General features: G+C 40.3%; 1 protein-coding gene across 1 annotated transcript in view; it reads right to left on the reverse strand.

The window, feature by feature from the left end:
* HEATR1 (HEAT repeat containing 1) overlaps positions 1–16,983 on the reverse strand; it is a 58,996-nt gene that overhangs the window by 19,663 nt on the left and 22,350 nt on the right. The window contains exons 21-32 of the mRNA XM_056113588.1: positions 15,565–15,734; positions 14,800–14,958; positions 13,522–13,764; positions 12,402–12,533; positions 10,940–11,040; positions 10,711–10,854; positions 9,957–10,075; positions 9,739–9,860; positions 7,568–7,696; positions 5,214–5,444; positions 3,256–3,382; positions 1,257–1,417 (exon numbers count right to left, since the gene is read on the reverse strand). Coding sequence (XP_055969563.1) covers positions 1,257–1,417; positions 3,256–3,382; positions 5,214–5,444; positions 7,568–7,696; positions 9,739–9,860; positions 9,957–10,075; positions 10,711–10,854; positions 10,940–11,040; positions 12,402–12,533; positions 13,522–13,764; positions 14,800–14,958; positions 15,565–15,734 — 1,838 coding nt within the window. The remainder of the gene's footprint in view (positions 1–1,256; positions 1,418–3,255; positions 3,383–5,213; positions 5,445–7,567; positions 7,697–9,738; positions 9,861–9,956; positions 10,076–10,710; positions 10,855–10,939; positions 11,041–12,401; positions 12,534–13,521; positions 13,765–14,799; positions 14,959–15,564; positions 15,735–16,983) is intronic.

The raw sequence follows: 16,983 nt of genomic DNA on the forward strand, positions 1-16,983 counted from the left end.
CTTCCTTTTATCTAGGGACATTTTCTGGCCGTGCATTAATCGGCCGTTCCTGATTCCTCATTAGCGGCAGTATGCCCTTTACCAGCTGTTCTAAGTACAACAGAGGAGCGTCATTTGTCTGATCTGGGGCCCGCTGGGGCAGGGAGAGAGGCGGTGCTCAGCAGCTGCTCCCTTCTCCACACTTGGGGGATAAACTAGGCTTCCTGCACGCAAAGCACCTGCTGAGCTTATTGAGCTACCCACCTCTCAGCCCAAATCAGATGGTTTTGATTAATGCACAGCAATAATCTCTTAGGAAACTTGAGGCTCTCTTTGCATTTTGTTTATGTTGGTCTTTTCTCCAAACCAATTTTTTAAAGAAAGTCCTTATCTTCTGAGTACAGTACCGAATGTGCATCATGGCTTTTCCCTATGCCTGGAGAATTCTTTTTCACATTAAAGAGTTTTTAATGTTCTGAAAACTGTAGTTTGCATAGTGTGAAATAGGTCTCTTTCCCCCACCTGGGGAAACAAGCTCAACTCTAGTTCTCTGTTAGAACTTTCTCCGCTATTCTTTCTCCACTTCATAATGTCACCGACCACCTATCTCCTCCACATGCGGGGCTGTGCGGCTTGGAGAGCTCAGTGGCACTGTTGCAGGGAACTGCTTCTTTCTACACCACCAGTGTCCGTGGCAGGCCCACTCCCTGCCAATACAATTCTGGGCTACCACAAACAATGCCACTCTACTAGAGAGTACAGGGGTGAAGGTGCTAGCCCGGCACACAGCTGACTCTGGTTCCATCCCCAGCACCGCAAGTAGACAAGTAGTCCTTGAAACACTGCCAGGAGTGATCCCTGAGCACTACCAGGCGTGGCTCAGAAAAACAAACACAAAATCATGCCCACTAAACAGTCCTGCAAATCACACACACACACACACACACACACACACACACACACACACACACACTTCTATTTGGCAAGTACTTCACAAAGCAGTCACAGGATTTATGTATGTCAAACCCCAATAGATCCAGCCACACAATTTTCCATGGAAAATCAAACTATCATACTAAAAAAAAAGAATGTTTTCGTGAGATATTTGTTGAGCTACTTTAATTGACTAAAATAACAATTCCTTTAGAAATTGTGTTTGTGTCTTCTGGGATTGAGCCCAGGGCCTCACAATGCAAGACATGTGCTCACCATCGTGCTAAACCCCAGTGCCAAAATGAAATTCTTTTAACATAAATACATTTTAAAGCACACATCACCTTTTTGATGAAATTATCGGAAGCCAGGAGCTGGGACATAAAAGTCACTGATAAGAACTTAAAATGTCGCAGCTGTTTGCTAGTGTGAGTATCTATATTGAAAATCTGCAGCATTTCTTCCTGTGATTCACTCTTATTAGATACTGCTTTGAGAACAGTTTCTGAAAAAGAACAAAAAAAGAGACAGTGCTCATCTTCAAACCTTAATCTGCAGTATTGATATAATAAACATGGCAAACAAAATACATTTAAAAAAAAAAGCTGTTAATGCAACCTTCCCCCTTCTAAATGAGCGAAAAATGTGAGCGTAAAAATGTGACAAGAATGTACCCCACAGCCCTGAGAAGAGAATGTACGAGACAAAAACAAACAACATGACAAGTGAGATAGGCACATAGAAGACAAAAACATGATAGAGGGAGTATTCAATGATTGGCTCCATACCCAAGTTCTGAAACCTCATAAACATGTATTTGGTGGCATAACAAAAGTCTGAATGAGGGGCTGGAGCGATAGCACAGCGGTAGGGCATTTGCCTTGCACACAGCCAATATGGCCGACCCGAGTTCGATTCCTCCGCCCCTCTCGGAGAGCCTGGCAAGCTACTGAGAGTATCTCGCCCACACGGCAGAGCCTGGCAAGCTCCCCGTGACGTATTCGATATGCCAGACACAGTAACAACAAAGTCTCCAATGGAGACGTTACTGGGCCCGCTCAAGCAAATCGATGAACAACAGGAGGACCGTGACCATGACTGAGGGGCTGTATCTAACCTTCAACACATAACTCTACATCTGTTTAACGTCTGTTCTAGAGTTTTGTGGAATCCTCCATCCAAGTGGCATACAAAGGCATCAGGGCTGCAGTTATCAGGAGGCAGCAATGGGTCACTTAAAAGCACAAAAATTTGTAAGTCTACAACTGTACCTCATGGTGTCTCACTAATAAAAATTAAAACAAAACAAAACAAAACCACTCTCCTAGAGAATGACTCAAGTTGCAGACGTCTCTTTAAGACTGCCCCTGCACAGAATCTTGTAGGCACCTTGCTGGTCTGTCTCTGACAAGCACAAGCCAACTCTAGGGTGAGACAAACTCATCACAAACAATGAAGACAGGAAAAAGAGCCGACCCAAAATTAATCCTGTCAGGGTCCTTCTTCCCCACGCGGCTGGCTCTTCTGTTTCAAAAGACACAGTTCTTAGAACATTCAACACATGAATGCTTCAAAAAGCCCATCTCTCTGATGATGTCGTTGGTGGAATTTCCTTCCAGACTACCGTAAATACAGGCATCTAACAGTAGGCTGCACAATTTCATCTTTCCTTCTGAGGAGTAATCCATATGCCAGTTCTTTCCACTCATCTGTTCCTGGGCACTCAGGTTGTTTTCAAATCTGGGCTAGCATGTCATGTATCTCAATGGAAAGAAAATGTTTTGGTTTGCTAACTCCCTTTCCTTATACCCTGACTCATCAAGGGAGCTCACAAAACTCTAGAGCACAACACTGGCACAAAGGCACCAAGGTATACTAAGCCAACATGTGACAGTGACAAGTAGAAATCCTTCTACTTACCACAGTGATTTCTGGGAGAACATATCTTGTGTACTCAAAACTAACTTAAAAGAATCTAAGAAACCTTCAATGATGGGTAGAGGAGTGAGGTGCTCTGGAGCAGAGGCATTATTGGGATGCTGTATGCATGAAACCCTAACACTATTATATATCACCATGCGAGACTTTTAAAAAAGAAACAAACCGTAAAAACAAAGGAAAAAAAAAGCTATGTAACTCCCCCGCCCTCCCAGAATCCTTGTCAAGATATTCCGGTTCCTCATGTTTTAGTGGCACAGGAAGTCAAAGCCGGGGCGTTAAATGGGTGAAGCACTGTGTCTGGTCACTGAGGCACATTGACCCCGATGGATTCTACAGAGATCCTGCATCATCTTTGCTTCTCATGCACTTCCAGATTAAGCAGTAACAGTGATTGTGGTTTACCTTCTTTTTCCTCTGGCAGCTTCATTAAGTACTGCAGAATATTCATCAAACTCTGTATCTGATGCTGGACACTAAACTCACAACAGACTGAAATCCAAAATTCAGTGTCAGCCTCTAACGTAGCATCCTGTGTATGAAAGGAAATAAATAATGAAACTACCCATAAAATTTATGCTCATAAATACAAATAAAGGTCACTGTCACTGTACTCCCATTGTTCATCGATTTTCTTGAGCAGGCCCAGTAATGTCTTCATTGTGAGACCTTGTTGTTACTGTGTTTCGCATATCGAATACGTCACGGGTAGCTTGTCAGGCTTTGCCATGCAGGCAAAATACTCTCAGTAGCTTGCCAGGCTCTCAGAGAGGGGCAGAGGAATTGAACTCGGGTTGGCCATGTTGGCTGCATGCAAGGAAAACACCCTACCCACTGTGCTATTGCTCCAGCCCACAAATAAAGGTAGTATTTTTTAGAATTTATCTTACTGAATAGTCATCACCAGAATAAAATTGTTATACCCTGATTAAATAATATGGCAAGCTTTTAAAAGCTTCACATAATGGTCAAACTCACCGTACAGTCAACCAACCTTCCAAAAAACTGACATATAATTGATGACTATGCAATATATAGTCATCAATGGAATATTTTTACTATCCAGTTATTACACATTATGGTCACATGATTTATCAGAAAAGTGCGTTACTAAGACTTAGGTTAAAAATAGTCAATTTATGCAAATTATGAGTATCAGGGTAATTTGCATTAGGTTTCTAGCAAAACTGAACTAGAGTTCAAAAGAGCTGATCTAGATCTATTCACAAAGTCTAGAAAGTCAGTTACAGATGGTCCTGCACTATAGTACTGTTCTCCTGTTGTTAATTTGCTCGAGCAGGCACCAGTAACGTCTCCATTGTGAGACTTGTTACTGTTTTTGGCACATCTAATACGCCACAGGAAGCTTGCCAGACTCTGTCGTGCGGACGGAATACTCTCGGTAGCTTGCTGGGCTCTCCGAGAGGGACGGAAGAATTGAACCTGGGACAGCCGCGTGCAAGGCAAACGCCCATGTGTAAGGTAAACATGCTATTGCTCCAGCCAGATGGTCCTGAATTTACTGTAAATCCAACCCTTATCTATTCCCACTGGGTGTCTTCAAATAACCGCCTGCAAGTCATTGATTTCAATGATACTGACATTTTTCCGTGTCCCCATGAAACACTGTCAAAGGATTTTCAAGAGACATTTAATTACTTTGCAGACAAACTCAATTGCTCACAAAATAGAATTACCAGCCAGCAAGGCACCAGACCTGTTTCTCAGAAATCCCTTTCAGCTATTTTACCTGTGCTGGGGATATTCAGAGTCCCATGGAATAAGGAAACATTTTTTTAAAAATGCCAACATTTTCTTTTTTGGTCTTCCAAGTGGTACTCAGAAGAGTTGGGGAAGCCCTCCCAAGCGACTGTTGGACAATAGGACTAAGGACTGAATTCAAGGTCACAAGGATGCAGTGTGGTACAGTGACTCTTAGGGTATCATGTGGTGCCAGGGATCAGGGCTGGTCACTCTCAAGGCACGCACCCTAATCCCTATACTCTTTCTCCAGATGCAACCAAAACCATTTTAATTTTTTAATTTTTTCTTTTTGGGTCACACACAGTGATGCTCAGGGGTTACTCCTGGCTCTGCACTCAGGAATTACTTCTGGTGGTGCTCAGGGGACCATATGGGATGCTGGGAATTGAACTGGGTTGGCCACGTGCAAGGTAAACACCCTGCGTACAATCACTCCAGCCCCCAAAGCCATTTTTAAAACCAGTGCTGGGCAAGCATTGCTAAATCATGCACATCAGGTACCACTAGCCCCATGTTTAAACTAGAAAAATACCACAAAAATCTGTGAAACATCATTGTTTTCCTCCTTACCCATCTACCCCCACTCCTTTATATCTGACCTTTTCTCCATAGACAGCCACCAGCGCTGTTTTAGTGACGTACTGTTCAAAAAGCAAGACAAGGAGAACCCAGAGGAATCTCTCTGCGCCGAGTGTATCAACCAGCTGAACAAGGACTGGCAGACGTCTATGCTCTGGGACATGAGGAAGCGCGTCCACAAACACATTAATGATTTTGACCACAATTTCTTCTACGTTTCTGGTGACTTCTGCAGAGTCTCCACCATCTGACTGTAGTAGAAGAGCAAGCAGGGAGTAAGAGGAAATCAAATTCCAAAGAACAGCTTCAAGTAAATATTAAAAGGCCTTCAGATATGCCCAAAAAGTTACAGGAAAAATATCACTAATCAAAGTTCCATCAGTAAATATTTAATCATCAGATTTTATCTCAGGCAATATTTGGCTATGAGAATATAAAGTGTAGGATGTGAAGATTTGAAGACTGGATATAATCTACAGAGAAAGAGCACAGAAATGGCCAACAACTCCTTGTTTCATAATGAAACTCAAGCCACTTTCCTCTGACACTGCAGCTCTAAATATATTTGCTGACTGAATGGAGTGAATATAGTTGATCAACATGGGAGTTAGGAGCAACAACCTCTGTACAACAGAAAATCCACATATAACTTTTGGTTCCTCCAAAATATAAACTACAGGTGTCCTTTAGTATCCCCAGGCACTAGGTTTAAGATTCCCCTGCCCTGACCCCTGGCAGACAGAAAGTCCCTTGGAGACAGTATCCTGTATCTGTTGAGTTCTACATCCTGATTCACCCAACCGACTGTTGTGTACACAGAAAACCAACTATATTTACTGAGAAAAATTTTTCACCAAAGTGTGACTGGTGAAGCTCAAGAAAACTAATATCCTCTACTATTACTACTACTACTACTACTACTACTACTACTGCTGCTACTACTGTTGCTGCTTCTGCTACTACTACTACTGCTGCTGCTGCTGCTGCTGCTGCTGCTGCTGCTGCTACTACTACTACTACTACTACTACTACTACTACTACTTTGTGGTACTACTATTACTACTTTGTGTGTGGGGGGGGCACGGGGGGCATACCTGGTATTACTACTACTACTACTACTACTACTACTACTACTTTGTGTGTGTGGGGGGGGGACACGGGGGGCATACCTGGTGCTCAGGAGTTATTTCTGGTGATGCTCGGGGGAGACCATAAAGGATGCTGGACTTCACACACTGTGCAAGGGAAACGCCTAACCTGCTGTATCATCTCTCCAACCCTGATTTTCTCTACTTCCATCTCTCTCAACTCTTCTCTCTACCAGATGGATGTGCATGAAATTTCTCACTCAATCTTAGACTGGCCTTTTCTCATTTTATGGATGATTGGCCCTTAGGGGAGCAACTCTTATCTTTCTTAACAGTTCAAATTCTGTTTCTTAAGAACTTGGTGGTCACCCTAACTTTATCCTGGATTCTTAGTACTTATTCTATTGGCATATAACATATTAACACAGTCATTTTTTCCTTTATCAAACATGTCCTGTACCTGCCAACCTGCTAGACACAGAGAATTCCAACCTAAGACCAAGATTAAAAAAGAGAAGTGCTAGGCCCGATCATTCTAGGATGACAGATAACATGAGAACAAGGATAGTAACACGAAGAGGCAGCAGGCAAAACGAGAACTCAAGAGCTTGATCATATTTAAGGTTGATTTTAAGTTTCAGTTATTCATTCATTACTGGAAGACACTATGTCTCATTTTTTTTTTTTTGAGCATTTAGCTCTTAGAAGATACCTGATGAGTGCTCGCAGAACTGCATATTAACAAAATTGCCACTACAGCTCTAAAGTTCCCTATTCTTTGTTAAGGTACACAAGGGTCTAATCAAACTGCTATAGTGTCCTGAAATAAACAATGCTGTGAACTCACACTAAATGACATTATGGCAACTTTTCTAGTCAGACTTTATAGCACAACAGAATCAGCTATGCTTGTGTGCTCATGATCTTGGAAAACACAATCCTTCTGAAGACCACTCTTCTTAGATTCACCATCCTAAAATTTGACAAATAGCCACACATTTTAAAAAGGCTATAACTCCTTTCTTACTACTACCTGACTTTCACACTATGTTAAAACAAATATGGGGGGAGGGGCATGTCCCATTCAGTGATGCTTTCGGGTCCCATTCATTTGGGTCCCATTCAGTGATGCTTTCGGGTTTACTCCAAGACCACTCCTGCGCCGGGGACCATAAGCAGTGTAAGAGATTGAACTGAGGTCTGTAAGGCAATCGCCTTAACCCCTGTTCTATTTCGTTGTCCCAAAATAAATCTTAATAACTAATGAGAGTATAGGGAGAGCTTACCTGAATAAGCGCTGGAATAACCATTTTTACTGTCTTGTTAATAACTTGAAAACTATAAGTATCATCTAGACGCATGACACTGGCTCCCATAAATGTAAAAATGGACATTATGTTATGTAGAACCTTATCCTGAAATAAAACACATTTTCATTTTCTCTTTTAAAACATCTAAAATAGCAATGATTCATAGCAGAGACATAATTCAATTTTTAAGAGGGCAAAGGGTTTACAATTTTTCTGAAGGTAATTATTTAGTCATAGAAACTAAACAGATATACAATATCATTAGCCATTAAGTTTTATGTTTCATCAACGTAATAAAACTACTTCATACCCACTAGGATCATTACAATAAAAGACAGAAAGTAACAACTACCAGCAACAACATGAAGAAATTAAAAATGTCAAACTCTGTGCAAAATAATGCATACTGTGACAAAGTTGGGTAATTTCACAGCCAAGTAAAAATGAAGATAGCATATGACAGTAATCCTGCGCATAGATATATACCAAGGAGAACAGAAAACATGCTCATATAAAATTTTGTGTGCTAAGTGCTAAAATAAACAAAGAAATGGAAATAAAAACCTTGAAACAAATGAACAGGTAAATATGGTATATGCATATCAAAATCATTGTGGATTGTGCTAAACAGACAAAAGAAAGAGCAGCTATTGCAATTCCAATGATATGAGGAGCAACTGCTATTGCGCTTGGGTTTCTTTTTGGCATGACAAAAATATTCTGGAAGTAGCTGAACATATACATATATAGATACACACCACACATATATGTATACATATGCATATATGTATACGTATATACATACACGTACATACATACATATGTATACATATATGTATACATATCTTAAATGGGTGAGTGCAGTGGAGTATTTTTAATTTTTTAAAGGGAAAAAGATAAAGACTATCAATTGTTTATCAACTCTCAACCCTCTTCCTCATTTGTGGGTGAGCGGGGGTAAGGATGGTTTGGACCACAACCAACAATGCTCAGAGTTTGCTCCGGGCTCTAAGCTCATATTACTCCTTGCTATGCTTGGGGGAATCATAGGGGATGCCGGGGATTGAACCCAGGTTGGCCGCATACAAGGTAAACCTGCTATTCTACCTCTCTAGCACCCCCTCCCTTTTTCTTTTTGAAAAAAGCCACTGACTCTTTGTCCCCCAAATTTCGTTCATATACCTTGTATATAATTTTAGTAAATAACCCTAGGAGTCATAAAACTCTGGCCCCCAAGTCATAAATCTCTGGCCTAGGGGCTGGAGCGAGCGGATAGCGTGTTTTGTCTTGCACGCAGCTGACCTAGGTTCAATTCCCAGCATCCCATATGGTGCCCCAAGCACCACCAGGAGTAATTCCTCAGTGCAAAGCCAGGAGTAACCCTTGTGCATCGCCGGGTGTGACCCAAAAAGCAAAAAAATAAAAATAAAAATAAAAAATAAATCTCTGACCTAAATTCCTAATATGAAAGTTGTTTTGCTCGAGCAGTAAAGGTAAAGGCCCTCCCGTTGATCGTCGATTTGCTCGAGCGGGCCCAGTAACGTCTCCATTGGAGACTTTGTTGTTACTGTGTCTGGCATATCGAATACTCTCGGTAGCTTGCCGGGCTCTCCGAGAGGGGCGGAGGAATCGAACTCGGGTCGGCCATGTTGGCCGCTTGTAAGGCGAACGCCCTACCGCTGTGCTATCGCTCCAGAAAGTTGTTTTAATATCAAAAAATCCTCAAATGAAATAATGACTGGAAATCACTAACACAATATTTAAATGACATATTTTATAGTGCATCTCTCCTAAATTACTGGCTGAAATCTACACGAGGATTAAGTGAGAGTTCATGGGATGGTTGTTTGCCCAAAGACCACTGAAACTACTACCAACAGCATCACTGTGCTGGGCAAAGCACTAAACGCTAAGTGCAATTCTCCACAGTATCCTCGCCTCAACCCTTTGAAGAGGGTTCCTATTATTCCAATTTGACAAAAACGGGAACCAAAGCTTTAGCAAGACTGACCAGTTTTGTTCTCAATTTTCATTAAGAGGAAAGGGTAAAAGTTTCACCAACTCTTTAAGTTCCCAAATCCTATTAAATTCAAACCAGGCAAGAAAGAAAAGAAGTGCTAGAAAGTCATTTTAAACCAACCACTTACAGGAAATATTCCAGCAACAGTACCCAGAAGTAAGAGAGCGTGGTGATGCGTCTGGGGCATCTCTGAAACACGGATGCACTGAACAATCAATTCCACGTTGAACTTCTCCTCATCTAGAACATCTACAGTGGTGAGAAACAAAGAAGTTCAAGGTGGGAGGCACAGAAATAGTACCGTTAGGAAACTCTTCCACCCTCTCCTCCTAACAACGTACATACCTTTTGGTATCCGGCCGCCATCGGGGGAGAGTTTCTGGCAGATGTTGAGCAAACAACTAAGAATTAACTGCTTGGTGTATTCCATATTGCCCTGCTCCAGGGGCAAAGGTTCTAAACACCTTCAGGAACCCCCAGGAGAAAGAACAGGAAAAAGGCATCACCGTTTCAGGGAGGCATAAACGACTGTTGTTCAGAACACATCCAATAAGGAACAGGGAAAACCTTAACATTTAATAAAGACTTAAGAACCAGATTTCTAACTCCAATCTTTTTACTCATACAAGTAGATTAGCCTACGCCAAATTACCTTTCCTTTGTACTGTACTTTGCACCAACCTATATATAAATAATCTCAGAGGACACACTTCAGGGGGAAAAAATGTTTTTCAGATGAACAACACATGAATCTAAAATTCAGTGTAGATGCCTATCACTACTGCTGTCTATCTAATCATTTAGACCTAAGAAACTGTGGTGGCCACTGCATATCTTTAAATAAAAATAATATCCCAGACAAATGGCATTTAAAACTAAGAAAGAACTCAGGCTGTGCGGGGAATGTACTTTACAAAACAAGCTGAATACTGCGTTTAGGGCACTGATAATGGGTGCTGAAACCATTCCTCTAGGTTTTCATCTCTAGTAATCTGCTTTACAGGATAAACAAGACTATGAAAAGAGAATGTTCAGTTAAAAAGAGAGGCAAGGATAAGAATCCTAAACTCTCAACTGGATCTAAAGCAAGTGTCATTACCTTGATAGTAGGTTAAAAAGAGTTGGTATCAGTATCTGGGGATTTTTTAGTTTCTTTTTGTGTTGCAGAAGTTCAAGGATGAGGGTTACTCTCTGCCAGTAAGAGCCACCAACTTCCTGAACAGATTCTAGATCCTGTGATTTTCTAGGAACAAAGTTGGAAAATTGAGAAGTCAGAACAGTTGGGTAGCTTTCAATGTCTGGGTGCAATGGCAAGTTGGCACTCTTACTTCTGCATTTTCTGTCTTCTTGTTTGCTGAACTGTGCCTAAGGATTTAGTTTTATCCAGTGGTTCCAATTCTATTCTGATTTGTTCAGCATTAACAGAGATCTGAAATATGAAGAACAGTTGATGATATAATTCCATGGGATAAAATTAGGGCTGAAACACTGATCAAAAAAAGGTGACACTGGGGGTGGAGAATGGGCACCGGTGGTTGGATGGGTACTCGATCATTGCATAACTGAAACCCAAGCACAACAACTTGTAAGTCTACAACTATACCTCATGGTGTTTCACTAATAAAAAAATTTTTAAAAAAAAGGTGACACAATGAAAACATTTATTTCTGCTTTTACTTTTCCCTCTGACAGCTGATCTCCAATACTGAACATCACTAACGAATGCTTATGTATGGTTTTGGAAATTTTCCACAAACACATAATTTCTCTCTCCTTAAAGTTGTTTCACTTAATGTATTTTTAGAAATCTAAGTATGTTAAAATTCAGTGAACTGTTAAACCTATATATATGAGGACAATACCACAGTTATTTTTGTGAATATGTTTCCTAAAAAATACGAAGTACAGAATAATCAGGTAGTTATTCTTAATGTACTTAATGTACTTCAATATACATTTTGAACCAATGAGGCGATTTTCAATTCCAACATATAAACATCATCAAGCAACATTAAGCAGAGTAAGTTACCTAGTTGAACATTTGAGCTGGACCCCCAACCATCCCCACCCCCCAATAAAAAAATCTAGCTTGTGCCAGGAGTGATTTGTGAAGCAAAGCCAAGAGTAAACTGAGTACAGCTGGGTGTGGCCTCAATTCCCCCTCACGGACTCTCAAAGCTAGTATGCATAAATCAGGTAGATATTCCACCAAGCTTGAGTAGCATTCAAACACTCACTCTCCTCTCTCTGTCTCTCTCTCTCTTACACACACACACACACACACACACACACACACACACACACACACACACCCCTACCTCTGGCTAAAACTATAAATAGTTCATATGGTAAAAACAAAGACATAAAATTGACTGTACTCCATTCTCTATGATTCTTGTCAATGATAACATTTTAATTTGAAAAAGACTACAGTGAGGCTGGAGAGAGAAGTATGGGGGTAAAGCACTTTCCTTGCACTTAGTTGACCCCGGTTTGATCACCAACACTGCAAATGGCCTGAGAGCACTACAGGAGTGATCCCTGAACACAGACCCTGAGCACTGCTGCATGTGACCCAAGCCACTCTCTCCTACCCCCCATATAAAATAAAAATATATAAATATGCAGTTTGATCTCTGGCACCACATGGTTCCTTGGGAGCAATCCCAAAGTAAGAGCCAATTGTCTAGGTGTGGCCCCCAAATGAAAACAACTGTGAAAGGGAAAGTACTGAAACATACTATTATTTGAAAGAGAGAACATTAACAAACAAAAGAGTTTGCAACTTACCCCCTTAAAAACACTGCTAATAGTCTGAGCACAAAGTGAATTTTTACAGTTCACCAATAAATCAAACAACATACGCAAAAGCTTCTGCTGAACTTTTTCATCTTCTATTGCTGCAAAAAATGGCTTTGTGATCTAGAAGAGATAGACAACCAAACTCAGTAAGCAATCTAGAACTTCAAAAATGATCTTCATAGGGGGCTGGAGCAATAGCACAGCGGGTAGGGCATTTGCCTTGCACACTGACGACCCGGGTTCGATTCCCAGCATCCCATCTGGTTCTCCAAGCATCGCTAGAAGAAATTCCTGAGTGCAGAGCCAGGAGCAACCCCTATGCATCACAGGGTATGACCCAAAAAGCAAAAAAAAAAAAAAAAAAAAAAAAAGAACAAAAAAAACCCCCAAACAACTTCATATTGTCTTCTCCTAATACACTTTCCCCCCTCATTTAATTGGTTAAAATCCACTGCTTTGGAGGCCAAAAAAGACAGTATCAGGGTTAAGGTGTCTTACATGTGGCTGACCCTATTTGATCATGTGGCAAAGAGGACCCTTAGACATCTCTAAGCCCTTGCACTGAATTATTAACCCAGTGGGTTCAGAATCATCCCCAGAAACCCTATTTTGAACGCAGCCCCAAATTCAATACAAATAAACTAGAAAATAGTTCTTTTAACAACTTATGTATAACATTGCTTCCGAAGGAGGTCAAATATGTCATAACACAGATTCTTGTACTTGTTTTTCCCAAATTAAAACTCAGATTCTAGGGGTGTCATAAATGAATGGTGGGGTGGGGTGGGGTGGGGTGGGGTGGGTGGGGGAGGAGTGTCACAAAACATGTTGTTAAAATTTCAGTAAATGTTTTGATTTATTAATTTTACTCAAATTAAACAGTGAAATATTTCTGAAAAAATTCATCCCAAATCAACTGTAAAATGAATCTGGGACATTTCTGGCAGCGCTCACCTATGTTGTATTTCTTCGGTTAAAAGAGGTTGAGACGGAAAATCTTTAAGGACTTCCGCCTTAAAATATATTCATTCACTTTGACTTCTCCAAGGGAAGCATCACACATTTCTAAGGCTTGAACATGCTTCTGTTTCTGATACAAGTCACTGACCTTTTCAAGGGCTTTGATCTGAACAGTTGGCATCCCTATGGAAAGTTCCTGTGTTGTGTGCACAGCCTTCATAAACACATCTAGACTCTTTGGGTCCTTATGTAAAAGAGAAGCTGAACATTCATTATACTTTCCCAGAATGAGATGTAAAACAATGGCTTCATCTTTCAGCACAGCTGTGGGCTCTTTGTGAATCTTTTCCAACAACTGTTCAGCCATAGGCAGCAGCTGAGAAAGCACCATCTGAAGTTTGGAGAAAGAATTAGTAAAGCACTAAATTAGTAAATTCAGCACGGGTATGTCTGTCCTTGTTCCACAGATGACCAACAATATCTGGCTGTCAGAGTGAGTGCTCAGTCTAGCATAAAACACCCATAGCGATGACTTCTTGAACCTAGGAATAGCCATTCATCCAACTAAGGCACTTGGGTCCTCTAAGAGTCACCAGCTCTAAACCCTTCAGAGATGCATGGAGAAACTAGTGTCTGAAGACTTTCTAAAAACAATACAAATTCACGTTTCAAACTATAAGAATAAGTAGCAACTTTCTCTACAACACTGTATGATTTTTCAAACAGTTATTTCTGACTTGGTATAATTAGTATTAACTCAAATTATATATGAAGTCCGTAATAATGAAAACAGGAGTCAGCCTATTATACCTTGTTGGTCAAATTTACAGGACCATCTGCTTTTGTATTGATGAGTGAAGTATGGTGGTGCTCATCTTTTACACACTGTCTATATCTGCTTTCAAAATAGTGCGAGAGACCTGGAAGTTGCACTAGAGACTTTGCAGTCCACCAAGTTCCACACAGAATCACACTGCACTACCTTGCTCCCCTTTTAGTTCTCCAAGTCAGCTGGCAAGATTGGCAAGTACAGAGATTTCTGGAACACCAGAATGAAGAACTTTTCTTTGCCATACCATGATACACATAAGATGTTGTTCATTACCTTGTCTGTACCTTAAGCTTCTATGACAATACAATTAAAGTCATGACTATTCCCCTCAGAAAAACACATATCCACCTACATTTTAAAAATGAGCAAACGCTTTTGGAATGCTCGCAGATATTTAGGTGCAAATCCTACTTGGTAGCAGCAAAACAGGATTTTTTTCAGGATTGCATTCAAGAGTTTCTCCCCATATGACTTTTAAAAATACATTTAAACTAAGTCAATGAGGTCTAATTCATAATATTAAAATCAATGAAAAATATCTTCCTTGTATAGAGAATATTACATGGAATGCATAAACACTTAAACTGCACAAACCTCACTGTTGACTTCCTGAAAGATTTTTAGAAAATCTTTTGCAATATATGATGGACAACTGTATACACAATTAAGTAGGTTTTTCAGAGTTTCGGACATCTTCTGATGAGATTTTGTTTTTTTCTCTTTGTGAAGTTCTTCAAATAAAGTTGCCAAATCCTGGATACCAAAAATGAAATTGGATAGAAAGTGTTTAAAGAATTTCAAAGGTCATATGTTTACTAAACATGGGAAATTCTCTCCTAAATATTGGGTGTTGTTTATAATTTATTTCATTTTGGAACCCTAATAATGAGAGAGTATTTAGAGTATTAATAAACTAACCTGTCAGTTTATTATTAAAGCTGATGTTTTATGTGGTGTCTCAGCCAATGAAAAGATAGAATTAAAAACAGAATGTAGGGGCTGGAGATAGCACAGCGTGTAGGGCATTTGCCTTGCACGCAGCTGACCCAGGTTCAATTCCCAGCAACCCATATGATCCCCTGAGCACCGCCAGGAGTAATTCCAGAGTGCAGAGCCAGGAGTAACCCCTGTGTATCGCCAGGTGTGACCCAAAAAGAAAAACAAAACAAAACAAAACAAAACAGGATGTAGTTATACGTTTAAAAGCAGAGAGAAAAAAATGTTTAGACATTGAAGTTAAATAGTTTCAAATTTAACGGCTTAATCAAAACTAGCTCAAAATTAAGTCTAAAAAGAAAAAAAAATGTTTATGCCTATACAAAGACATGTGCACTCAATTTTCTTTGTTGATGTGTTTACCTGAGTAGCATAGGTGGCATCTGAGGTGATCTCTTCCACTTTAGGAACCAAGTGATCTATCACCAGATGGAACTGAGAGGCGACTCCGCTGAGGGCCTGGAGACAATGAACGGCAGCCCTGCGTACTTCTTTGACAGGGCTTCCCAGATTAATGAGCAGAGATGTCACCACTAAAACCAAAGGGGAAAACATTAACAATTTAAAAAACAAATCAAAACAACATTTAAATGGTACCGATGGGTACTCATTTGTCAGTAGGTTGGAAAGTGAGTTAATCAACGTTATCAACTCTATAAAACTTGTCTTTCACAACATCTGCAATTTCACTTCATGAAAAATGTTTCATTAAAAAAAAATATGGGTATTCCATTAGTGAGCACTCTACGTGAAAATGATTTCTCTCTCCATATGCTCGGACAAGCCTCATCCAAGTGGGATCCGGCAGAAAAAACCAGGTATGTGGGCCCCATGACTGAGACCTCCAAGCCCACACCACATAATCTCAACGGCCAAGATCCAGACACTATAAACCAAAGCTCCTGGAAGAGAGCAACACAGAATTTCCTGGAGCATGTGGCCACATTTGCAGCTGTGTGACCTCTTATACTCTAACCTACTTATGCACCAAAAGTAACACACATTTGTTTGGTTTTAACATACTTGCTTGCATTCTCTTATGTATGGGCTTAAATGGCTCCAGAATGAAAAACAACATACAACAGCCTTCACATACTTCCCTCTTATTGTGGTGGGAAAGTGCTCGGTGGGGGATTGGTGTTTGAATATTACCTGCAACAAACTACTGTGAACTACTTTATGAAAACAAAATGTATATATATAAAAAATAAAAGAAAACGATTTATATACCTAATAAAAGAAGCAAGCCCGGGCTTGTGTTTGCAAGGGGAGCCACTTATAAATAGTTGTGTACTAACTTGTATTATAATGTTTCGATTCCCAGTATAACTGCTGAAATCCAAAAAGAGTTGGATATTAAGAACCCATGATTAGTACCTGTATTTTTATTACTTATGTGATGCGATTTTACAACTAACCTTTGTTGTTTGGTTTGTGGGAGGAGGGGTCACAGTTAGCAGAGCTCAGGGCTTACTCATAGCTGTGCACTCAGAGACCACTCCTGGTAGGGCTTGGGGGACCATATATGTGGTGCCTGGGACTGAACCAAGACCAGGAGTGTGCAGGACCAGAGACAGATGCAGTGTAGTCCAGCATTGTAGAGACTCTAGCATCTAGAATTAACCTTTGTAACTTACAAACAATACTTAGAAGCAACTAGAAATAGTGAAATTTCAAAATATTTTTTTAAAACTCTCCATCAAGTATACAGACAGCACTAATAGTTGTCATTGTGATTACTAATAGATTATAGAAACTGAAGATTCTATGTATCAAGCACAT

Source organism: Sorex fumeus, unplaced genomic scaffold, assembly GCF_029834395.1.
Source record: "Sorex fumeus unplaced genomic scaffold, SorFum_2.1 ptg000021l, whole genome shotgun sequence".
NCBI classification, from domain to species: Eukaryota; Metazoa; Chordata; class Mammalia; order Eulipotyphla; family Soricidae; genus Sorex; species Sorex fumeus.